This window comes from Pristiophorus japonicus, chromosome 4 (assembly GCF_044704955.1).
Source record: "Pristiophorus japonicus isolate sPriJap1 chromosome 4, sPriJap1.hap1, whole genome shotgun sequence".
NCBI classification, from domain to species: domain Eukaryota; kingdom Metazoa; phylum Chordata; class Chondrichthyes; family Pristiophoridae; genus Pristiophorus; species Pristiophorus japonicus.
In genome coordinates this window covers 63,197,123-63,223,630 of record NC_091980.1, presented here as the reverse complement: position 1 = coordinate 63,223,630, position 26,508 = coordinate 63,197,123, and the positions used below count along the sequence as shown (strand labels likewise).

The window sequence follows — 26,508 nt, the reverse complement described above, 5'->3', positions numbered from 1 at the left end:
AGACTTTACTAGTTACATTGGTGTACAGTAGTTAGTTTTAGTAAATTAAAAGCTTTTATAACATGCCTATAAGTGCTCTTGCACCTTTTTAAAAAATAAATAAATAAATAAATAAATAAATAAAAGGGATGATTCTGCTATTGCCATTTACACCTCTTGACCCATCATTTGCTTCATCACTGTTCCCATTACCAACATTCACTCTCTGCTGGTTCCGCCGAGCCTAGGACTGGCTTTTTCAATGTTCCACGAAACTGAATGGGCTGCACACATCCCCCAAAAACTTTGGACTGATGATATGCTTGAAGATGTGGGTGCCCTTCTGCGCATGTGCACCGTGGACTCCGCCCCTTTTTGCGCATGCCACTCGATCCAGTTGCGCATGCGTCATGCGATATGAGGTAGCCGGAAGTGGAGCTGAGCCACGTTGCCAAGCTTGGAGCTGTTGCCAAGCTCCAAGCTTGGAGCTGTTGCCACTAGAGCCTGAGCCTACTACTGGAGCATTTGTGTTGTCTCCAGGGGGAGGGAGGGAGGGAGGGGAGAGAGAGAGAGTGGCAGGGGAGAGAAAGAGAGAGAGGAGGGAGAGAAAGAAAGAGAGGGGGGGGGAGAGAGAGGGGGGAGAGAAAGAAAGAGAGAAAGAAAGAGAGAAGGGGGGAGAGAGAGAGTGGGGTGGGGAAGAGAGAGAGTGGGGGGGGGAAGAGAGAGAGAGAGAGAATGGAGTGGGGGGGGGAGAGAAAGAGAGAGTGTGGGGGAGAGTGTGTGGGGGGAGAGAGTGGGGGGGAGAGAAAGAGAGAGAGAGAGAGGGGGGGAAAGAGTGGGGGGAGAGAAAGAGAGAGAGTGGGGGGGAGAGAAAGAGAGAGTGGGGGAGAGAAAGAGAGAGTGAATGGGGGGCAGAGAGTGAGAGACACACTGGGGCAGAGAGAGATTGGGAGGAGGCAGAGGGAGAGGGGAGAGAGAAAGAGAGGGAATTCAGGGAGAGGAGGTCAGGAACTCGGTGTGGGCGGGGGGGTGGGGAGTGGGGGGTAAAGAGCACACAAAGCCCGATGGGGATGGGAGATGAACGTGATCCAGTTCTGAAGAGGAGAGGGGGTTGAGAGCAAGAACCTGATCCAGATGGTGACGGATCATGTTCTTCCAACTCCACCCCCTTTACACCCGCACCACATTCTCCCTCTCCTCCCCAACACCTGGTTGATCTCGGTGCTTGTGTGGCAAGTGACATCATTGGAGTGGACAAATCTGGAAGTCACAACACTGCAACTATTCACTTCAAACCCAATAAACCTGTTAACAATCCATGACCCCATCTATGGTGGGAGTGGGTGGTTTCGGTGAGGGAAGATGGTCAGGAACTTGGGCAGGGGGGCGGCGGGGGAAGGTCAGGCACTTGGGCGGGAGGAGAGTCAGGAACGTGTTTTGGTGGGGTGGGGGGGGGGCGAGGGAGAAGGTCTTAACTCAAGAGAGTGAGCCCTGTCTATTCCAAATGAGCTCTCTTCGGTCTGGAGTCGGCAGTCAGAATGGCTCGAATTACATTTTGTGAAGTTACTGATTACATAGGCAGGGCGGTTCTAATGACACATTCCAGAGAAACTGTGGGTGTGTCTTATCCTCCAAGGGGAACAATCAGCAATCAGGTCTTGTGATCAAGGGGACCCAATCAGAGCTTTAGGTGTTGCAAACTAACATGTCCCAATAAAATAGGGGGAGCATTGCCCATTACCATCTCCCTTTGCCTTGCACCATCATCCCTTTTGTCATTTTATCTCTTCTGCCTTCCACCCTATCACAGACCTTCCCTTTTGTTCGTTCCTCCCCTTCCCCACTGTCCCTGTCTCTGTACTTGCTTTTAACCTGTCATATCTCTAACTTTTTCCAGGTCTGTTGCAAGGTCATCGACCTGAAACGTTAGCTTTGTTTTTCTCCTCGGAAATGCTGCCTGACCTGCTGACTACTTCCAGAATTTTCTGTTTGAATTACTTATCATGTACTTGCCCATTTAAAAGGCTGTGCTGCTTTCACCCAGAGTCAGGTCTGCGAGCAGTTTCAATGAGCTGTTCACATCTTTGTAATCCTTATTATTGTATTTACCCATTTAAAAGGCTCTGCCGATTTCTGGCAAAGTGAGTCCTCCAGCAGTTTCAATCAGCTGTTCGCACTTTGTTGAAGTGAAGTGCAATTACTTTAGTAATGAGATTCTGGATGCAACTGCGAACAATTAGGAGAGGCGGTCAAGAAAAATTGAGGAAGCAATGTTTCAGTTGTACAGAGCCTTAGTCAGACCCCATCTGGAGTACTGCATTCAGCTTTGGGCACGGAAAGGATTTAATGCAGATTCACCAGAATGCTACCAGGGTTTAAGGACAGTTTGCATAAACTCTGGTTGCATTCACTTAAATTCAGAAGATTGCTGGGTAATCTAATTGAGGTGTTTAAAATTATAAAAGGATTCGATGGAGTAGCTATGGAGAAGCTATTTCCTCTGCTGGGAGATCCAGAATGAGAAAGCATAATATTAACATAAGAGCTAGGCTGTTCGAGTGAAATCAGGAAGCATTTTTTTCCACATAAAGGGTAGTGGAAATGTGGAATTATCTTCCCCATAATGCTGTGGATGCTGGTCAATTGAAATTTTCAAGACTGAGATTAATAGACTTTTGTTATGTAAAGTATCGAAAGGATATGGAGCAAAGGCAGTAAATGGATTTGAGGTATGGATCGGCCATGATCGCATTGACTAGGGCTGAATGGTCTACTCCTGTTTCTATAGGGCCCAAGTTTCGGGTGGAGTTGCTCCTATTTTTTTGGAGCAACTAGTGTAGTTTGGAGTATCTTAGAAATCACAAATCTTGGGATTTAGTTTGCTCCAGTTCTATCGAGTTAGTTTAGCTTCGTTTTAGTTCAGTTTTTTTTTTAAGGGGGCGTTACCAGCCCCTTACCCCTGTTTTGCAAGTTTAGGCGCCGAAAAGTTACTCCAAACTAACTTAGAACGGAGTAAGTGTCGACATTTGTACGCTCAGAAAAAGCTTGCGTACACTTTAGAATTAGGCGCAGTTAGCCAGAAATAGTGGTGGGGAAGGGAAGTTAGAGGGAAGTTGGGGATTTTCCAAAGCATTAAACACTTCACTTTTAAAAATAAAGAACCATCATCAATAATAAATGATAAATAAATCAATAAATAAAAAATAAAAAGTTCCTACCTCACCTACCCGTTCGGGAGCACCGGGAACCCGGCCAGGCTGGAAATCGGCATTCTGCCCGTTCCAGGAGCTCATTCGGCCGGGGCTCAGGTCGGCGTGCTTCGGGCCCCTCCCACACAGTCAGCAGCACACGCACACAGAATTTGGTGGCCAGGAGCTACTGCGCACGCGTGCAGCTGCCGGCACTCTTTTTGGCCCAGGGCTGTAGCTCCGCCCCCCGCTGTTATGCTGCGTCGCGCTGACTGCTGAACAGGCCTGCTGCACTCGGAGAATCGCGAGGTAAGTTTTCATTCCACAAAATAGACGGGCCTCTCTGAGGTGCGCCATTCTAGTGAATATCGGAAACTTGGGCCCTATGTTCCTACAATCAGGATCTTATTGCATTTTTTGTAACAAGCCTCCTATGAGCCACCTCATCGAATGTCTTCTGAAAATTCATATGCACATATACTGTATTCACTGTCTGCACAATTAAATATAACTCTTAAATTTAACACATACAACTCCTTAACAAATTCATGCTGTCTTGATTGGCCTATCCATCTTTAAATGCTCAGTGATTTGATCTCAAATAATGGACTTTAAGAGCTTGTCCACAACTAACTAATCTAAAGTCACCCAATTTACCCGCCTCCTTTTTTGAACAGAGGTGTTACATTGGTGACTCTCCAGTCCCCTGGCACAATTTGCAAGTTCGAGGTTTGAAAAATTGTGGTCAGAGCCTCCTGTATGTTCTTTCTCACTTCCTCCAAAAACCAAGTAACATGCCTATTTTGAAGTTTGCTAATTTTATTCAGAACCAAATCCCTTTTCTAATTATTTCTAACAATTTTTGCACATCTCCTCTTGTACACCTACATTCTAATTTCAGCTTAGCTCAGTGGATGTACTCTTGGCTAATTTAGAAGGTTGTGAGTTCAAGCCACACTCAAGATTTGAGCACATGACCTAGGCTGTTAATGCAGTAGTGAGGCAGTGCTACAGTGTCAGAGGTGCCGTCTTTCAGATGAAACGTTAAACTGAGGTCCTGTTCAGGTGGATATAAGGAGGTTCATATATTGGCACTATTTGCTGAATGAAATAGTGTTCAAGACAACATTTATCTATTCCCTGCCTTGGGAAGGCGGCGATCACCGCAAGTTTTCTGTGCCATGTGGTAAGAGGTTGCTTGGAAGGTGTCGGCCAGTACTGAGGTGCAGAGAAGAGTCACCCAGTGCTACCACCAAAGCAGCTAAATAATTATTTACTATTTCTGCTATTTTGCTATTACTGCCAATGATCTCATATCTCTGCCATACTTTCAGCCTTTACAACTAGATTCCCCATTCATCTCTGAGCAATCCTAGCCTCCCTTTAACACATGGGGCTGGATTTTTGGCTTTTTGCGTTTTCGCCCGTTTCCGGGCGCAATTCGCGGCAGATTCAAACATTTAGCACCGGGTTAACGTTGGTGCCAGAGCGCACAACTTTCGCTAATGAAAGTTCACGAGGAGCGTTAGCATTAACTCCAGCATTGCACCACACAATTTGTGCGTCGGAGCCGAAAGTTCCGGTGCTAAAAAAAAACTTCCGTTCTGCGCACGCGCAATTTTTTTTCTCTTCCCGCGCTTGTGGTCTGATGTCCGATCGCAAACACTAATGTAGGGTACAGCCGCGCGCATGCGCAGTACACCCGGGGCTGAATCAGCCATTTTAACATTGGATTTTAATGATGGAGGACAAGGAATCGAGACAGCGTGCCAGGCGATTCAGCCAGGAGTCTAACAAAGCTCTAGTGGGGACTGTGGAGAGACAATGGCAGGAGTTACATCGTAGGGGTGGATCTAGACCACTGCCATCCATTTTCAAGTGCATTTGGAGGGAAATCGGTGAGGAGGTCTCTGCCTTAACATTGTGGGTAGGAGTGGCTTATCGTGCTGAAAAAAGTTCAACGAGCTTTCAAGGGTTGTTCGAGTGAGTACAATTTTAATTCATGCACTCCTTCATTACGTCAATTATAAATCTGACACACTATTTGTTCTCATGCTGTTGGTGCCTGTCAGCAGTCTGTGGGTTGCCTCCTAAAATGCATGACACATAGGTAGGCTTAGTTTGGCAACCTACTTGTCCTGAATGATCTTTACACATTATTAAGATAGCTTTCTGAGATCTCATCAGATGTCTCCACACTTCAGTGTCCTCCTTATGAACCATGTGCAACTTCCAAGGCCATTAAACAAAGACAGTATTACATTCAGACAATATGGTATAAATGCTTTAATGGCTATCTGTGCCACATGGACCCTCTTGTAACCATTCCCATTTTCATCTTTGCAGGCCGTCACATAATCATTGCGAGCAGGTGAGGACAAGTAGCGGTCCGCCTCAGACTCTGCCACTCATGGACATTGAAGAGTGAGTGGCAGGCCTCATCGACATCTCAGGTTGGACAGCTGCCAGTGGGGGCACGGACCCCCGCTTGAAAACTGAGGGTAAGTCCTGCATACTCCCTAGGTTGGGTTGGCACAGTGTCTGTGGACTAGATATAATGGAGTAGCGACGGTCCGCCAAATTAACGTGCTATGTGTCCTTCCTCATGTCACCCTGCCCCCTTCCCTGCTGCTAACCACTCATCGGTTGCTTTCTACTTCCAGATGACCCACCACAGCCGCAGAATTCCTCAAGGCAACACTCCACATCAGGCCATCATCCGGAGGAGGAAGATAAGGAGGAGGAGGATACCTACCAGCCGACTCCGGTGCAGCTGCAATCCACCCCTGTTTTACCACCGGCATTCACCTTGTCTGAGGACGACTTCGTGACTTTCTCGGGGTTTGACAACTCCACGGCTCCTGGGACCAGTGGCTTGCAGCAACATAGTTCTGGGGTCGAATCCCGTACGCCATCTCTCTGGAGGGTGAGTCGGCAATGTCGGTCTGCTGACAGACAGGCAGCCATGGAACTGGACATGGTGTGACTGATCAGCTCCTTAATGTCGTGAGTAGGATTCCCGCGAGCACCGAGAGTCTCACTGCGACCATTGCGGAGGATGAAGTAACTGCGCAGGCAGCTATTAACGATTATGATATAATTGGGATTACGGAGACATGGCTCCAGGGTGACCAAGGCTGGGAACTCAACATCCAGGGGTATTCAACATTCAGGAAGGATAAACAAAGAAAAAGGAGGTGGGGTAGCGCTGCTGGTTAAAGAGGAAATTAACACAATAGTAAGAAAGGACATTAGCTTGGATGATATGGAATCTGCATGGGTAGAGCTGCGGAATACCAAAGAGCAGAAAACGCTAGTGGGAGTTGAGTACAGACCACAGACCACAGACCACCAAACAGTAGTAGTGAGGTTCGGGATGGCATTAAACAAGAAATTAGGGATGCGTGCAATAAAGGTAAGCAGTTATCATGGGCGACTTTAATCTACATATAGATTGGGCTAACCAAGCTGGTAGCAATGCAGTGGAGGAGGATTTCCTGGAGTGTATTAGGGATGGATTTCTAGACCAATATGTCGGGAATCCAGCTCGGGAGCTGGCCATCCTAGACTGGGTGTTGTGTAATGAGAGAGGACTAATTAGCAATCTTGTTGAGCGAGGCCCCCTGGGGAAGAGTGACCATAATATGGTAGAATTCTGTATTAAGATGGAGAGTGACAGTGTTAATTCAGAGACTAGGGTCCTGAACTTAACGAAAGGTAACTTCGATGGTATGAGACGTGAATTGGCTAGGATAGACTGGCAAATGATACTTAAAGAGTTGACAGTGGATAAGCAATGGCAAACATTTATAGATTACATGGACAAACTTCAACAATTGTACATCCCTGTCTGGAGTAAAAATAAAAAGGGGAAGGTGGCTCAACTGTGGCTAACAAGGGAAATTAGGGATAGTGTTAAATCCAAGGAAGAGGCATAGAAATTGGCCAGAAAAAGCAGCAAACCTGAGGACTGGGAGAAATTTAGAATTCAGCAGAGGAGGACAAAGGGTTTAATTAAGAGGGGGAAAATAAAGTATGAGAGGAAGCTTGCAGGGAACATAAAAACTGACTGCAAAAGCTTCTATAGATATGTGAAGAGAAAAAGATTAGTGAAGACCAACATAGGTCCTTTGCAGTCAGAATCAAGTGAATTTATAATGGGGAATAAAGAAATGGCAGACCAATTGAACAAATACTTTGGATCTGTTTTCACTAAGGAAGACACAAATAACCTTCCGGAAATATTTGGGTTTCGAGGGTCTAGCGAAAAGGAGGAACTGAAGGAAATCCTTATTAGTCAGGAAATTGTGTTAGGGAAATTGATGGGATTGAAGGTTGATAAATCCCTAGGGCCTGATAGGCCGCATCCCAGAATACTTAAAGAAGTGGCCCTAGAAATAGTGGATGCATTGGTGATCATTTTCCAACATTCTATTGACTCTGGATCAGTTCCTTGGAGGGTAGCTAATGTAACACCACTTTTTAAAAGATGGAGAAAGAGAGAAAACAGGGAATTATAGACCGGTTAGCCTGACATCGGTGGTGGGGAAAATGTTGGAATCAATTATTAAAGATGAAATAACAGTGCATTTGGGAAGCAGTGACAGAATCGGTCCAAGTCAGCATGGATTTATGAAAGGGAAATCATGCTTGACAAATCTTCTAGAATTCTTTGAGGATGTAACTAGTAGAGTAGACAAGGGAGAACCAGTGGATGTGTATTTGGACTTTCAAAAGGCATTTGACAAGGTCCCACACAAGAGATTGGTGTGCAAAATTAAAGCACATGGTATTGGGGGTAATGTATTGATGTGGATAGAGAACTGGTTGGCAGACTGGAAGCAGAGAGTCGGAATAAATGGATCCTTTTCAGAATGGCAGGCAGTGACCAGTGGGCTGCCCCCAGCTATTTAGAATATACATCAATGATTTAGATGAAGGAATTAAATGTAATATCTCCAAGTTTGCAGATGACACTAAGCTGGGTGGCGGTGTGAGCTGTGAGCAGGATGTTAAGAGGCTGCAAGGTGACTTGGACAGGTTAGGTGAGTGGGCAAATGCATGGCAGATGCAGCATAAATGTGAGGTTATCCACTTTGGTGTCAAAAACAGGAAGACCGAATATTATCTGAATGGTGACAGATTAGGAAAAGGGGAGGTGCAACGAGACCTGGGTGTCATGGTACATCAGTCATTGAAGTTTGGCATGCAGATACAGCAGGCGGTAAAGAAGGCAAATGGCATGTTGGCCTTCATAGCTCGAGGATTTGAGTATAGGAGCAGGGAGGTCTTACTGCAGTTGTACAGATCCTTGGTGAGGCCACACCTGGAATATTGTGTTCAGTTTTGGTCTCCTAATCTGAGGAAGGACGTTCTTGCTATTGAGGGAGTACAGCAAAGGTTCACCAGATTGATTCCTGGGATGGTAGGATTGACATATGAGGAGAGACTGGATCAACTGGGCTTGTATCCACTGTCGTTTAGAAGTATGAGAGGGGATCTCATAAAAACATATAAAATTCAGACGGGATTGGACAGGTTAGAGACAGGAAGAATGTTCCCGTTGCTGGGGAGTTCCAGAACCAGGGGTCACAGTCTAAGAATAAGGGGTAAGCCATTTAGGACCGAGATGAGGAGAAACTTCTTCACTCAGAGAGTCGTTAACCTATGGAATTCTCTACCGCAGATAGTTGTCGAAGCCAGTTCGTTAGATATATTCAAAAGGGAGTTAGATATGGCCCTTATGGCCAAAGGGATCAAGGGATATGGAGAGAAAGCAGGAAAGGGTACTGAGGTTGAATGATCAGTCATGATCTTATTGAATGGCGGTGCAGGCTCAAAGGACCGAATGGCCTGCTCCTGCACCTAATTTCTATGTTTCTATCTAATCAATGCCCACCTGCAAGGCCATCAATGCCCACACGAGGCTGGTAGCCTCCAGCAGTGACAGTGGAGAGTGTGGCACGAACCCTTGCGGAATATGGTGCATCACTAGCACAAGCTCTGCTTCAGCTTGGGCAGGTGATGCATTCCATAAACCCTCCCACCATACTCTCTACGTTCCCCACTGCCACACCCAACCCCAAACCATCTGTGACTGGCGATGCCAATGAAGAGGCTTGCCAGTCAGAAGCCGGGCCTTCCACGCCCCGAGCTTTTCCAGTGTTTTCCCAGGCACTCTGGCAAACTTGCTGCACGCCATCTGGAGAATCAAGCAAGGGAGGATGATAAATGGAAGGGGGGCAAAAGCCAGTGGTAACAAATAGTGGAGCAGGAGTTGCTGCATTATGTTGTTGATGCTGGATGCATTCTATGTTTTATGTTTTATATTGGCCCTGAAATTTCGTTTTGTCCTTCCCGCGGGCATTTTAGAGAGAAAATCCGCACCTACCTTAAGCTGCTGCCCATGTTTGGCTTTCCGATGCTGAGTCCTCCTTTGTCTGCGATTCGCAGTGCGCGCACATCAGGACGTGCGCAGGCCTGGAGCTGGAGTCACATGGCTCTGGGCAGCCAATCAGGTAAGGTATCATAGTAATAGGAGTTCCATGAGGTCCTAACCTCCTATTACTATGATTGTGATAGAGTCCGAAACACTCAAAACCCAGCCCCAAACACCCAAAACACCCATAAAAAAAATAGAAAATATACACTATATTCATTTAAATTAAAGTTATTAATGTCTTAAAAAATATATATATTTTCCCGATTTTTTTTAAAAAGTTTTTTAAAATAAACTTACCATTGTGGGGAGTGTTTTTAATGATAAAATATGTTTTTATAACTTTATTTTTATATGTTTTTGTGTTTTTTTAAAAACACTTGCACCTGTAAAAGTAGATTATGCGCCTGCTTTTTCAGGTGCAAGATTTTTGAGGACATTCGTATGCATAAATATTGGAAATTTGCACTTGCAAATGTCCTCGTTCCCAATCTGCGGATGATCTGTTAAGCTAGAAACTTGACACATCGGAAAAGCCGGTTTTCAGCGCATGCGCATTGTGCGCCGAAAACCGGCTTTTCCGATGCCTTGCCAGGTTTGTACAAACTTTGTATGGACCTGGGAACGTCGGAATTTCAGGGCCATTATGTTTTGAATTATGTTGTTCATCATGTTGTTGAATGATCACATTGCTGGATGTAGTTAATTTGTTATTTTATTAAAGTTTCAAAGTTTCACAATTAAGTTTACAAAGTTGACAAAGTTTACAATGTTTAATAAAATATTTTGTTCACCTTAACGATTCCTGTGTAGTGTTTCATTTGCAGAATAAGAGGGAGAATAGTCAAAATGGTGGGATAGAGTGGCCAGACAACGCGCAAACATGCTGTTCACTCTTAAAGCAAAGCATTCAATTATGAGCTGCCGACATAAGGCTTTTGCTGCGGCAAAATTTCAATGATGCCTCCCCTGTGGTGGTGGTGGGGCTGGTGGTTGTGGCATGGGTTCCTCGCCAGGCTCCTCTTCCTCGTCTTCCTCCTCCTCCGCTGCCCCCCCTCACCCCCTCTCCTGAGGTGGTCCTGCAATCCCTATTGGCAATTTCTGTTCCTCATGATGGCTAAGTTGTGTAGCATGCAGCACACCACAATGAACTCAGAGACCTGCTGAGGGGAGTATTGTAGGCAACCTCCAGAGTGGTCCAGGCATCGGAAGCACTGCGTGAGCATTCCAATTGTCTGTTTAACAATATTGCCTGTGGCTGTATGGCTCTCATTATAGCGATGTTCGGCTTCTGTCTGAGGATTTCGAAGGGGGGTCATGAGCCAGGTAACGAGGCTGTAACCTTTGTCCCCGAGCATCCAGCTCTGGTCTGTGGTTGATGCTGGAACATGTGTGAGACACTGCTCTCACGCAAGATGAAAGCGTCATGGATGCTCCTTGGATATTAGGCATTGACTGCCATGATGCACTGAGTATAGTCGCAGACGATCTGTACGTTCAGGGAGTGAAATCCTTTTCGATTTCGGAAAACCTCTGGATTCTCTAAAGCTGCTCGCAGGGTGGTGTACGTACAGTCAAGGGCACTCTGAACCTTGGGGAAGCCAGCAAATTGTCCAAAACCTACAGCCCTCTCATTTTGGGTCTCCTTAGTCATTGGGGAGTTTATGAAGTCCACTCTGCATGCGTACAGTGCATTAGTCACCTGGCGAATGCAGCAATGTGTAGCATGCTGTGAGATGGAGCTTATGTCCCCCGCTGATGCCTGAAAGGAGCCGGAGGCATAGAAGGCAAGTGCCACAGTCACCTTCACCTCGATGTACAGTGCAGTCCTGTTGCCGCTGGTAGGCTGTATGTTTGCCTGTACGAGCTGGCATTTCTCTGTGACCACCTCTTTTTGGAAGCGCGGCCTTCTAACGCCCTGTGCCTCAGAGAGCTGCAGGTATGAGCGATGTTCCCTGTAAACTCATCGGGGGTAAAGCATTATCCCCATATGTCTGCGACCTTTCTGATTACGTTCCAAATGATCATCAATAAACATTCTTCTAGCTTGACACCATATGAATATAGCAACCCGATTACTGGCTGACATAGCATGATCTCCATCTTTTAAAATGTCCTTAAATATCTTTTAAAACCAACTAAAACTCACATAAAACTTCACAATCAAAAGTATGCAGTAATGCAGCATTCTTCTCCCAATCCTTTTAATCACTGGCAACTGTGACTTTCTCCTCCGTTTTCAAGATGACGCAGTTAGCGCCTCGTGCGCCCTGGATCCGACTGTTTTTTCTTGGCGGGTTCCTGGTCAGACACTAAATCGGGCGATATGTTCGAAAGTTCCGGCCGGGGCGCTAGCGAAGCGATGTACAACGATTTACATCATCCAAATGGTCAAACCAGCGATGGTGGCGCCGCAAAACCATTGACGCAAATTCTGCCCGGGCGCAAAATCTTGTGTGCCTCGTTTCCGCCCCCCAAAAAAAATCATTTTTGCGCCCTGCCAAGATGCTAAATGGGGCGCAAAGGAGCTGAAAATCCAGCATTTAATATGGTTTCACAAACTGAATTGGGGAAAATGAATTATGAGTTTTCTCAAATAAAAGCAGAAAATGCTGGAAATCTCAGCCGGTCAGGCAGCATCTGTGGAGAAGAAGCAGAGTTCACGGCCCCAAGTTTCGTGCTGTGGTGAAAACGGCGCACCTCCGAGCTGGGCGCCTGTTTTTCGCGCCGAAAACTGCGCCGAAAACAAAGTCCGATATTCTCGAGCTCCTTGGAGCTCGATGTCTGCTTGGCGCGGCGCGCTCATCGCAGCAGGGGGCGGAGCCTAACACTCGCGCCGATTTTCTAAGTAGCAGGGGGCGGGTACAATTTAAATTAGCCTTCGTGGTGCTGGCAACCCTGCGCGTGCGCGTTGGAGCGTGCGTGCACGCGCAGTCTCACACAAACATTGGCACTCGGCCATTTTTAAAAATACTGCAGAAAAAGTGAAGATTTGTTTCTTGGACCCCTGCAAAGGCTTGTAATTTAATTTTTTTTGATATTTCTGTGTGTGAGGGAGTGCTTTTAACAGCACTGCTGAATAAATCACCTGCTGAAATCAGTGAGTTCAGCTTTTCACTGCTAAACTTGCAGAACCGGTGCTGCATTGGTGCATGCAAATTAAGGACTGTGTGTTTGGAGAAATAAGAGTGCCAATTCAACTTTGCAATAATACGTGGTGTTGACAATGCAGCACCCATTCTGCAAATTTAAATATAAAACTGTCGATGTGGCTGCCTCTCCCTGTCCAAATGGCCTCAGTCCCCCTCACAGCTCGAAGGCTGCTGCTGTATCTTCGGCTGCCGGCCAGCCACTGACGCCGCTGATATCCTATGGCCGAATGGCCTCACGTCCGTCCGCTGCTGATTCTTTGGCTGCCGGCCAGCCACTGACGCCGCCCCTAAAGCGTGGCCGAATGGCCTCCAGAACCTGAATGAGCTGCGTGTGTCCTGCGTTGATTCTTCGGCTGCCGGCCAGCCACTGACGCTGCTGCTTATCTCATGGCCGAATGGCCTCACATCGGGCCACTGATTCTTCGGCTGCCGGCCAGCCACTGACGCCGCTGATATCCTATAGCCGAATGGCCTCACATCGGGCCACTGATTCTTCGGCTGCCGGCCAGCCACTGACGCCGCTGATATCCTATGGCCGAATGGCCACACGTCGGTCCGCTGCTGATTATTCGGCTGCCGGCCAGCCACTGACGCCGCTGATATCTCATGGCCGAATGGCCTCGGGTCCGTCCGGTGCTGCTTCTTCGCGGCCAGCCACGAAGAGAATGAAGGCCTGCCTCAAGCACTGCAGCTCAGCTCGAAGCTTGCTGCCGTCGAGACACTGACGCCACACCGCTGCCTGTCTCCAACATGAAAGGCCTGCCTGAAGCGCTTTCACACAGGTAGGAGCATGGTTTATTTAATCTTTTCTTTGCTTATAAATTTTTATTCAGGTTGGATTTATTTGTATAATATTTGTATAAGTATAACTAAGGATTGATTGTAGAATTTAATGACTTCCCTTCCCCCCTCCCCCCCACCTCGTTCCCTACACCTAATTTGTAACCGACGCCTGATTTTCTAAAGTGTAGACAAGGTCTTTTCGAGCGTACAAAAATCTTCACTTACTCCATTCTAAGTTAGTTTGGAGTAAGTTTTCACTCACGAAACTTTGAAATCAGGCGTAAGTGGCCGGACATGCCCCCTTTTGAAAAAAGAATTCTGTTCCAAAGTGAAACTGTTCTACCTGACTAGAACTGGAGCAAACTAAATGTGGAGAATTCCGATTTCTAAGATACTCCTTTCTACACCAGTTGCTCCTAAAAATCAGGAGCAAATCATGTGGAAACTTGGGGCCAACATTTCTGGTCAATGCTTTTGTATGAGTTTTCTCATATTGGAGAACATGAAGAATTTTCAAAAAATCAAAGGCATTTGAAAGGCTGCTCTTATTTTACAATTGTAGGGGGTACAAATTAGGCAATATTCAATCTACTTACAATTCTAGTTGAGGTTAGAAAAGAATATCAGCCAGTGGTTCATGCTTCCTTCCACAATTCAGCAACCTCAACTGGGAGCTAGCTTATGTGAATATTATGCTAGAACAGGATCTCGTTCAGCTGTGATTGATTATCTTGCTAACACTCACTGTCTAAGCCCTCAGAAATAATGACTGTTGGAGCAAGGTATCAGACACTCTTGGTTCCCATGGAATCATACCCCAGCACGCATTGAATGCTGTCAAGAGTGGAGAAGGGAAACAATAGCAGATCATGGAGGGAGATCTTTTTCAAGTAAAGATCTATTACTTTTATGGTAAATGCCTGTGTGCTGAGTTGAGCAAAGCTGTTTGTGCCAAAAAAACAAGCTCACTAAGCCAATTTAAAAAGTCTGCTCACAGTGGTTTATTACATCTCATAACTGTGGGCACAAACTACTGCCAGCTCATATGCAGCCTCTTATACAGTGACACTGTTTGAAACTGTTTTTATATTGCAAAAGACCTGTGCTCGTATGACTGGTTCCTGATGCGTGGATCTTGCACAGCAGGATACAACATGAAGGTAAACTGACCAAGATTTGCTAAGGCTGGCAAAATCTAATTTATTTTTAAAGAAATATCTAACCGGCCACTAGCCTGAGTAAATTCTGGACAATTTATCTTTGAATTGCAGCAGGCTACACTGAAACCGTGCATTGGAACTGGCGATGCAAGCACAGGTCTTGCACAGTGAAATAAACAGCTTTAGTTTGGATTCCAGGATACCAGTGTCCATGAACCAAATTCTGCTCTTTAGACTTCTAACTCCAGTTTCTGACTTCTCTTCTTAGGCAGTCCCTTGGAGTCGAGGATTACATGCTTCCACACTAAAAATGAGTTCTCTGTCTATGCTTAGCTTCAGCTTGCTCTCGGCATTGAGACTTGAGGTGCTCAGCACCTGCCCGGATGCTCCGCCTCCACTTTAGGCATTCTAGGGCAGGGATTCCCAGGTGTCGGTGGGGATGTTGCACTTTTTCAAGGAGGCTTTGAGGGTGTCCTCTGCTCCCCTGGGGCTCGCTTGCCATATAGGAGTTCCGAGTAGAGTGCTTGCTTTGGGAGTCTCGTGCCAAGCATGCGGACGATGTGGCCCATCCAATCCTGATAACAGACTGGTAAACCCAGCTTTTTACTGCATTCGTCCTCTGCCCTTCTGACACAGAACTTTTCCTTACTTCTCACCCTAATCATTGGGTTAAAGGAAATGGAGCAGGTAAAGAAAAACAGCTGTAATATTTAGCTTTCCTTTTTCAAATCCCTACCGATGAAATTTAATTCCACCATAGCTTTGATGTAGGCATACACTTTTTTTGCAGCAATGGTTACAGCTTCCGAGATGCTATTGTGCACATTTTTATGATTTATGTGTACTCTTCTGTTAGCTTGGGAATTGCCAGACTGTCACCTGCATTGACTTTTGCTTGTAAAAATATTCTGGGCAAAATCAAATTTATTTATGGAGGAATGAAATGGGTAACTACCACATTAAATGAAATGTGCTAGTAGCTGATTAATGGCCCAAAAATTGCGGTCGGTGGTGTAGCTTTGGAATACGCCGCCAACCTACGAATAGAATACGAACTTGCCTTGTGCAAGGCCCAGAATGGAGACTTGCTCTTCTGTGCTGCAGAGTTGTGCACAGCGCATGATATCCAGGAGGCCAGGAGTGCAGCATTCAGCCCATAAGTGAGGGAAGACACGCCCACAAAATCTGTCAAAACTAAGCTATGCCCACAGAAACATCTGTCTCTTCCATTGAAATTATATTCTAAAAAATTATAAAAACAATTAATTAAACTGGTACTGTGATAACTATGTTCTTAGCAATACAATGCTACAAATATTTACTTGTGTGCTTGTATATGTCTCTCTCACATACACACAAAAAACACCAATTTATATTGAACATCGTGTTAGCAAAATTGAAACCATTTTATTCTCGTTTGACATGTTTCCTGGTTTTGAAGATTGGGTGTCAGTTCTGTACTGAGTCACACTATATATGCTTTAAATTGAAAGGCACGGCCATTTGAATCTTAATTGACCCACAAAAAAAGTTTCCTCCACTAAAATCCATACATGGATCTTTTAAGCTATGAAACGGGGTCCTGCGCCTGCTTTCACTAACCGTAACATTTTTGAACGTAATTTCTGGGCAGATGGTGGGAAAATAACCCAACTCTGCAGCAGCAATAGTGATTTCCAAGGTGAAACAGATGATCTGTAAAGGCATACCTTGACAGATCGCAAGTTCGAGATTTAGCGCATGCGTACGGTATACTTTAAAGAATTCAAGACGACAATAGTGTTGAACAACAACTTCTATTTATATAGTGCCTTTAATGTAGTAACATGTCCCAAGGTGTTTAACAGCAGCATTATCGATCAATATTTGACAACGAGCTACATTAGGAGATATCGACCTGGATTTTGCGTTAATAATGGTGAGACTATGAACGCTCACTATTATTATGGAGTAAATCGGACAGCAACTTCTGCTGTATGCACATGTGCAGTTAAAGGTCGAATTCCAGAAGTTGCAGTCCAAGTTGCTTTGCTCCTCCACAGGCCGCAGTATAATGGTACCTCTTCAATAGACTCGGCATTGAAATTTATGTAAGGGCATGAAGTTGGGGTACTAGTTACTCACAAAAAACACACTAGAAAAGGTTAGGGCTAGTGCACTCAGGAGTAGTTAATTTTTAATGGCATGATAAGTGATAATTACTGCCAAACATCTCTGGTCCTGAAAATGTAATTTTACAAGTGTGGAGTCTCATTCCTTCAGAAGTTAATTAGTGTTAGAGATTTTTTTTAAATAGTTTTTTAAAACTCTTTCTGTCTGTCTCTCATCTCTCTCTCTCTCTCTCTCTCTTCTCTCGCTCTCAATTCCAGCTTCCTTTCACAATCTTCATTTCGCTTTCTGTACATGATTGGAATCTAATTTATACTTCCTGCTTTGCACTTCCTGGTTTAGATTCTGCGTGCCTCAGTGAGGATTCTTTAATCTGATTGGTTGACAAAAGGCCATGTTTGGAGGAACTCAGAAATCTGAGTGTTGTAGGGCTGGAGGAGATTACAGAAATAGGGAGGGGTGAGACCATGAAAATTTTGAAAACAAGGATGAGAATTGAAAAATTGAGGCATTGCCAGACCGGAAGCCAATTGTATCAGTGAGCACAGGGGTGGCAGGTGAACAGGACTTGCTGTGAATTAGGATACGGGCTGCAAAATTTTGGATGAGCTCAAGATTATATGGAGGGTGCAAGGTGGCCAGGAGAGCATTGGAATAATCGAGTCTCGAGGTATCAAAGGCATGGATAAGGATGAACTGCTTTCTAATGCACGGATTATGCAGGAAGCTAATCTTTTATTGGGTCGTAAAAACCCTTCAGTTCAGCTGAAAAAACTCACCAACATGTCTTGATAATTTTTAGGATTCCTCCAAATCCCTGAGATCAGAATAGGTACTCGTGACTTTCATCATTGCTATGGGTGAAGAAACATGCTCTGCTACAATTGATAGGCTCTCAAGGATTCCAAGATTCCAGTTTAGGAACCAAATTGCATCAAAAAATATTCTGACAGAATGCAGGGAGAAAAGTGGCTTTCTATCTAAAGCAATGGAAAGTTAAATTTGAGCTTCAGTAATTGGTAATATTGACGCATGTCTTTTTATTGTTATAGGATCAGTATTTGAAGAGGCATGATACAGCAGTTTATAAATAGAGACATAGTGTACACAAGCAAGGAAGTTATGTTAAACCTTTATAAATCACTGGTTAGGTCTCAGCTAGAGCATTGGTGTATGCCAATCCCCATCTTAGTTGCAAATAGCAAAAATTAAGTGGTGATGCTGCTAAAGATGTGTTCGTCACAATGTGACGGTGATAATACTCTCTGCGGTATACTTTTATGATTATTGTATTGCTCTTCATTGCCATTGCAATTGATGTGTATTTATTGTAATTGTTCTTTGGTTTTAACACAGACATATATTGCATTCATAGTGTACAATATACTTATGTACATGGCGTATTGTGATAGCGAGCAAACATTACTAACTGATTGAGGTTGTGGATCACCTTGGAAACCGATTCCATTTGATGGCAGTGGTAATGCCATGCAATGCTGTACTCACTTGCTTTGTTAGTGCCTCATTGGTTTCGACTGTGCCACCAGATATTTGACAGTTACTCTGGGTGGAATGGACTTTGGTCTCACTGCCTGACATGCTGCTGTTGATAGTCAGTGGACCAAACATGGCCCAGTTTTTGAAGAATTTTTCCTCAATTAACCTGAGAGAGTACATGATATTCTCAAACTGGGCTATTTTTCATAGGACATCAATTCATGTTGACCAGATGGGGACCCCTTTTACGATCACCTCGACGCCATACACCAATGGATTGTGGTGAAGAGGAAAGACGATGTTAGGATCCAGGTGGTCACAACAGTGAGACCCAACAGGCCAGTGGGGTGCTTGGTGATCTTATGGATGTCAAAGTGCACCTTCTAGGATTAACTGTCTATTTATACAGAGACTGAGAAAGTTGCTGGTTTTATGTTTGATAAAGCCCTAAACTGAGGGCTATTGATTGTGTATAAAAAACTATAGTTTTAAAAACTGGCCTACATTTTGCCACAATGGCTACTTCAGATTCTACAATGGTGTTTGCACAGTAACCATTAATTGCGCACATTTGATTAACAGCTGCAAGAAGAAACTGTATATGGAGAAACTTCCAAATACCAGTGTCATCATACCATTCCACAATGAAGGCTGGTCCTCGCTCCTTCGAACTGTGCACAGTGTTCTTAATCGCTCGCCACCAGAGCTTATCGCAGAAATCATACTTGTCGATGACTTCAGTGATAGAGGTAAAAATGTTGAGTTTTTATTTAAGCTATTATTAAGGGTACATTGTTAGGGGCCGAAATTGCCCCTTTCTATAAGGGCTGTGACCGCCTCAATCACCGCTCGGTCGGCACAGATGAGCTGCCATTTTGTATATTACCCTCTTTTTTTTTTAGTTTTGGAGCAGTGTACGGGACTGCCACGCCCGTTTTCCTGCCGTGTTGTGCATGCGCCAACCCCTTCACAACCGGCGGCGACCCCCTTTCGAAATTGCCCCACGGGAGGGACACCTTCGCGGTCAGTGCCACTGACCGCTTTTTCTGTCGGTACCCTTTTTGTGGCTGGGCCGCCCTTAAAGGGGAGGTCGCGCTGCCGGCGATTCCATTTTATTTTTTGTCAGCCGATTGCCAGGCCGACAATTATGCCCGCGGGTTCAGCCAGGCCGCCAACAGGCAGCCCGGCATCTTCTCTTGGGTGCCAGGCCACTGGTACGGCTGAAACCCTCCCTGGTGGCCCAGTGTTTGCCACTAAATTGGCTGCAGAGTTCGCAGCAGCCCTCCCCTTTAACTGTCCCGACACCAACACCACTCCGACCGGAAACATAAACCAAAGAGCTGAAAATTGCCAGAATGTCCGCCATTTCGGGAGGAGGCAATTTCGGCCCCTTAGTGTTTTAAATATTTTTTTTTTATTTGAAATGAACTAAATCTCATCATTTTGACTTTTCAAAGCTGTAGTGACTCAAATATTCTTCACCCCAGCTCCATTTAGTTGGGATGTCTCAATAAAAACAAAAAAAAGGCAGCCAGTACACAACCAAAACTAGCTTTACTAATAAATTCAAATGCTGCCAGTTGTGTATTGTAAATAATGAAAAAGGTGGTTTGAAGAAAGTTGAGAGCTGCTGTGGCTTTGCTGTTTTCATTATCAGACCTGCTCGACAGTTACTGTTTTCAGTTTCAGTGTCAGCTATCTGTAATCCTCTCTACAATATAATATTCAAACCCCAAAGACGAAGTTCAGTAAACCAAGACTGTACTGCTTTGGACAGTTCAGCATAATGAGATTTTTTTTTTACACAAACTTTAATGAAACATTGGTATTCATCAAAAGACACTAATAAATTTTTAAAGGTTAAAATACAAACATGTCCCTGTGATTCATGGAGTTAACTCTTTTCCTTGCTCAATAATGAGCTTCAGTGTGTTTTATTACAATTCTCTTTTGCTTCAGAAATTAAAAGTTTAATATTCATAATTTTCATTGCCATTATTCAGAAACAATATTATAACTGTGTGAAAGTAAATTTGATCTTGGATTAGGACTATAAAAGATGGGTTTAGGAGTTATTATTGAAAATGTATATTCTGGTGCACTGTGGCTGCAGTATGTATGATGTACACGATGCACTATAGCAACTCACCTAGGTTATTTTGACAGTACCTCCTTCCCCTGTGACCTCTACCGCTGAGAAAGACAAGAACTGCAATATTTTGGGAAATACTATTGCCTCCCAGTTCAGCTTTAAGTCGCACACCATGCTAACTTGGGCTCACTTAAATAACAAATACATGGTTTAATGCCACATAATAGCAATGTGCTGAGCGTGGGGCCTTTGTGCTACTAGCCTCTCGGAGTGCTGAGTATTGTGGGGATATCCAGTTTTATGTCTCCTGACAATTTTCTTTAGTCACTCTCTAATGATAGAGATTAAAATAAAACAGAAAAAGGATGCTTATGATAAATGTCAGACTCCTACAGTAGCGAACCAAGTTGAATACAAAAAGAAAAGAGGAGAATGGAAAAATGAAATACTAGGGGCAAAGATAGTATATGAGAATAGATTAGTGGGCAACATAAAATTGAACCCAAGTGTCTTTTATAAACATGTAAATGGTAAAAGAGTCGTCAAAGAAAAGATGGGACTGATTAGGGACCAAAAAGATCATCATCTGGAGGCAGAAGGCATGGCTCAGGTACTAAATTAATACTGTGCATCTGTTTTCACCTTTTTAAAAAAAAACGATGTTGCCAATGTCACAGAAAAGGAGGAAGTAGTAGAGAAATTGGATAGGATAAAAATAGATAAAGAGGAGGTACATAAATTGTTGGCAGTCCTCAAAGTAGAAGATTCACCCGATCCGGATGGAATGCATCCTAGGATGCCGAGGGAAGTAAAGGTAGAGATAGCGGAGGCTCTGGCTACAATCGTCTGATCCTCCTTAGATATGGGAGTAGTGCCAGAGAACTGGAGAATTGCAAATGTGTTGCATCCCTATTTAAAAAAAGAGAGGGATAAACTTGGCAACTACAGGCCAGTCAGCCTAATGTCGGAAAGTGTTGGAAAAACTTTGAGACATTAATCTGAGATAAAATTAATTGTCGCTTGGAAAAATGTGTTAATAAATGACAACCAGCATGGATTTGTTAAAGGCAAATTGTGTTTAACTAACTTGCTAACTTGATTGAGTTCTTTGAAGTAACAGAGAGGATTGATGAGGGCAGTGTGTTTGATATTGTGAACATAGACTTTCAAAAGACTTTGATAAAGTACTACATAATAGACTTGTTAGCAAAAGTAAAGCCCATGGGATTAAAGAGACAGTGGCTGCTTGGATATGAAATTGGCTGAGGGACAGAAAGCAGAGTAGTTGTGAACAGTTGTTTTTCAGACTGGAAAGACGTATTCAGTAGTGTCCCCTAGGGGTCGGTATTGGGACCATTGCCCTTTTTGATATATAATTAAACACCATATACAAGGCATAATTGCAACGTTTGCAGATGATACAAAACTCCAAAATGTAGTAAACAGTGAGGAAGATAATAATAGACTTCAGGAGGACATAAAGAGACTGATGAAATAGGCGGACACATGGTAGATTAAATTTAATGCAGAAAAATGTGAAGCAATGCATTTTGGTAGGAAGCATGAGGAGAGGCAATGTAAACTAAATGGTACAATTTTAAAGGGAGTGCAGGAACCGAGAAATACATACACAAATATTTGAAGGTGGCAGGCCAAGTTGAGAAGGCTGTTTTTTAAAAAAAAAAGCATACAGGATCCTTGGCTGTATAAACAGAGGCAGAGTACAAAAGCAAGGAAGATGTGCTAAACCTTTCTAAATCATTGGTTAAGCCCCAACTGGAATATTGTCCAATTCTGGACACTGCGAAGGCCTTGGACAGGGTGCAGATGAGATTTACTAACATGGTATCAGGAATGCAGAACTTCAGTTACATGGAGAGAATAGAGAAGCTGGGATTATTATTCTTACAGCAAGGACGGTTGCAGGGGAGATTTAATTGAGGCGTTTTAATAAGTAAATAAGTGGCAGAATGGTCGGTAACCAAAGGACACAGATTTAAGGTGAAATAAAAACAGAAAATGCTGGAAATACTCAGCAGGTCAGGTAGAATCTGTGGAGGGAGCAACAGTTAACGTTTCAGGTCCGTGACCTTTCGTCAGGTGATTGGTAAAAGAACCAGAGGCAAGATGAGGAGAATTTTTTTTTACGTAGCAAATTGTTATCTGGAATACACTCCCTGAAGGTTGGTGGAAACGGATTAAATAATAACTTTCAAAAGCGAACTACATAAATACTTGAAGATGAAAACATTTACAGGGCTATGAGAAAAGAGCAGGGGAGTGGGACTAATTGAATAGCTCTTTCAAAGAGTCGGCACAGGCACGATGTGCTGAATGGCCGCCTTCTGTGATGTATGATTCTATGATGTTTTTTCCAATACATACCTTTGTTAAACAGTTAAGGGTAGAAATTTACCACTGCCCGAAACGGGGCTCACCTTCCGTTTTTTGAAGTTTTTCTCCGCCGCATGCGCGCCATCGATATTCGGCACTTGGACGTTATTCTTTGCTTGAGGCTAAGGGACAGAATTGCCTTACGGCAGCTCGGCCGCCCCGATCGCTCGTCAGCGCCGCGCGAATGATGTCAGCGCCGCACTAATGATGTCAGCATGCCGCTGATGATGTCAAGTGCTGCGCTGATGATGTCAGCACGCCTCTGATTATGTCATCACGACGCAGAAGCGCCAAACCTAGGGGCATAATTGTCGGTCGCCCAACAATAAAATATAAAATGGCGTCGCTGGCAGCACCACCTCCCCTTTAAGGGCGGCCGCGCCGCCGACCAACAAGGAGTGCACCAATGCAAAAAGCTGTCGGGGGCCACTTGTGCCAGACATGTTACTAACTCTCCAGTCACCTTACCTTTCAAGCAGGCATAACATCCATGCGATCTACCCTTTACAGATGTTTCTGCTTGAGAAAGTTGCAACATATTAGTAGCGGTAGATCTTAATTTGTAGTAAAATATTTGGACATCCCAACTGTGATACTGTACTGTGAAACTGTTGGAAACAGCCATCAGGGTGCTGTAATACTTTCGTTTTCTGAGGCACAATTTTTGTTTGAGAACTTTTGAGTCTTTTTGAAATGCAGTATTGGCAGACAATAACAAAGGTTTTGTGTTGGAAAATAGTCTTGATTACTTAGGAATCTTTCCCAATTGTTTTGTGCAATTTTTATATGTAGATGTTTTTTAGTTCTATATCCTCCCTTAATTTTAGTTTACAGGGTACTGCATTCTGAAATCTCAAAGATCAGTTGTAGACGTTAATGGAAATTGGATCAGTATGAAATTGATTTGGTACACAAAGGATTTTGTATAAGGTGACATGATTTTTAATGTTTACAAAGTGTATATTTTAAGATTTAACATTTCTCGTGTTACTCTAATTATCAGCAGAACATGCTTCTTACCTAATCTGGTCCATTTAAAAAAAAAACTATATTTACATAAGAACATAAGAAATAGGAGCAGGAGTAGGCCATCTGGCCCATCAAAACTGCGTGCAGTTTTGGTCACCTTACTTAGGGAAGGATATACTGGCTTTGGAGTGGGTACAGAGATGACTCACTAGGCTGATTCCGGAGATGAGGGGGTTACCTTATGATGATAGATTGAGTAGACTGGGTCTTTACTCGTTGGAGTTCAGAAGGATGAGGGGTGATCTTATGGAAACATTTAAAATAATGAAAGGGAGAGACAAGATAGAGGCGGAGAGGTTGTTTCCACTGGTAGGAGAGACTAGAACTAGGGGGCACAGCCTCAAAATACGGGGGAGCCAATTTAAAACCGAGTTGAGAAGGAATTTCTTCTCCCAGAGGGTTATGAATCTATGGCATTCTCTGCCCAAGGAAGCAGTTGAGGCTAGCTCATTGAATGTATTCAAGTCACAGATAGATATATTTTTAACCAATAAGGGAATTAAGGGTTATGGGGAGCGGGCGGGTAAGTGGAGCTGAGTCCACGGCCAGATCAGCCATGATCTTATTGAATGGCGGAGCAGGCTCGAGGGGCTGGATGGCTTATTCCTGTTCTTAATTCTTATGTTCTTATGTAAAACTGCTCCACCATTCAATAACATCATGGCTGCTCTGATTTTGGCCTCAATTCCATTTTCCTACCCTCTCCCTATAACCCTTGACTCCCTTATCTTTCAAAAATCTGTCTCCACCTTAAATATATTCAATGACCTAGCCTCCACAGCTCTCTGGGGTAGATAATTCCAAAGATTCACGACCCTCTGAGAGAAGAAATTCTTCCTCATAAGGCGACCCCTTATTCTGAAACTGTGCCCCCTGGTTCTAGATTCCCCCACGAGGGGAAACATCCTCTTTGCATCTACCCTGTCAAGCTCCCTCAGAATCTTATACATTTCATTAAGATCACCTCTCATTCTTCTAAATTCCAATCAGTATAGGCCCAACCTGCTCAATCTTTCTTCATATGACAAACCCTTCATCTCAGGAATCAACCTCGTGAACCTTCTCTGAACTGCCGCCAATTCAAGCGTATGAGGAAAGGTTGAGTAGGTTGGGCCTCTACTCATTGGAATTCAGAAGAATGAGAGGTGATCTTATCGAAACGTATAAAATTATGAGGGTAGCTTGACAAGGTGGACGCAGAGAGGATGTTTCCACTGATAGGGGAGACTAGAACTAGAGGGAATGATCTTAGAATAAGGGGTTGCTCATTTAAAACTGAGATGAGGAGTAAGTTCTTTTCTGATGGTTGTAAATCTGTGGAATTTGCTCCTTCAGAGAGCTGTGGAAACTGGGACATTGAATAAATTTAAGACAGAAATAGACAGTTTCTTAAGCGATAAGGGGTTATGGGGAGCGGGCAGGGAAGTGGTCATGATCATATTAAATGGCAGAGCAGGCTCGAGGGGCCGTATGGCCTACTGCTGCTCCTATTTCTTATGTTCTTTATGTTTTTATCCCTCCTTAAATAAGGAGAGAAAACTGTACGAGATACTCCAGGTGTTGTTTCACCAATACCCTGTACAGTTGTAGCAGGGCTTCCCTACTTTTATACTCCATCCCCTTTGCAATAAAGGCTAACATTCCATTTGCTTTCCTAATTACTTGCTGTACCTGCATGCTAATTTTGTGTTTCAAGTACAAGGACCCCCCAGATCCCTCTGTACTGCAGCATTTTGTAATCTCTCCCCATTTAAATAATCATTTGCTTTTTTATTTTTTCCACAAAAGTGGATAACTTCACATTTTCCCACATTATACTCCATCTGTCAAATTTTTGCCCACTCACTTAGCCTATTCTTTGCATCCTCCACACAACTTGCTTTCCCACCTATCTTTATATCATCAGAAAATTTAGCTACATTATACTCGGTCCCTTCATCCAAATCATGAATATAGATTGTAAATAGTTGAGGCCCCAGCACTGATCCCTATGGCACCCCAGTAGTTACAGTTTGCCAACCTGAAAATGATCCATTTATCCCAATTTTCTGTGTTCTGTTAGTTAGCCACTCTATCCATGCTAATATATTACCCCCAACCCTGTGAGCTCTTATCTTGTCCAGTAACCTTTTAAGTGGCACTTTATCGAATGCCTTCTGGAAATCCATATACATGACACCTACTGGTTCCCCTTTATCCACCCTGCTCGTTACATCCTCAAAGAACTGGAGCAAATTTGTCAAATATGATTTCCCTTTTATAAAACCATGCTGACTCTGCTTGACTGTATTATGATTTTCTAAATGTCCTGCTACTACTTCCTTAATAATGCACTCCAGCATTTTCCCAATGACAGATGTTAGGCTAACTGGTCTATAGTTTCCTGCTTTCTGTCTTCCTCCTTTTTTAAATAGGGGCGTTAGATTTGTGGTTTTCCAATTTGCTGGGACCTCTCCAGAATCCAGGGAATTTTGGTAGATTACAACCAATGCATCCACTATCTCTGCCGCCAATTCTTTTAAGACCCTAGGATGCAGGCCATCATGTCCAGAGGACTTTTCCACCTTTAATCCCATTGGTTTGCCTAGTACTTTTTCTCTAGTGATAGTGATTGTTTTAAGTTCCTCCCCAATAGCCCCTTGATTATCAATTTTTGGGATGCTTTTAGTGTCTTCTCATGAAGACC

At 43.9% G+C, this 26,508-nt stretch overlaps 1 protein-coding gene across 1 annotated transcript in view; it reads left to right on the top strand.

Moving 5' to 3' along the window:
* LOC139262070 (polypeptide N-acetylgalactosaminyltransferase 10-like) overlaps window positions 1-26,508 on the top strand; it is a 157,247-nt gene that overhangs the window by 68,350 nt on the left and 62,389 nt on the right. Inside the window, exon 4 of the mRNA XM_070877225.1 lies at window positions 18,890-19,056. Within this exon, the coding sequence (XP_070733326.1) occupies window positions 18,890-19,056 (167 nt within the window). The remainder of the gene's footprint in view (window positions 1-18,889; window positions 19,057-26,508) is intronic.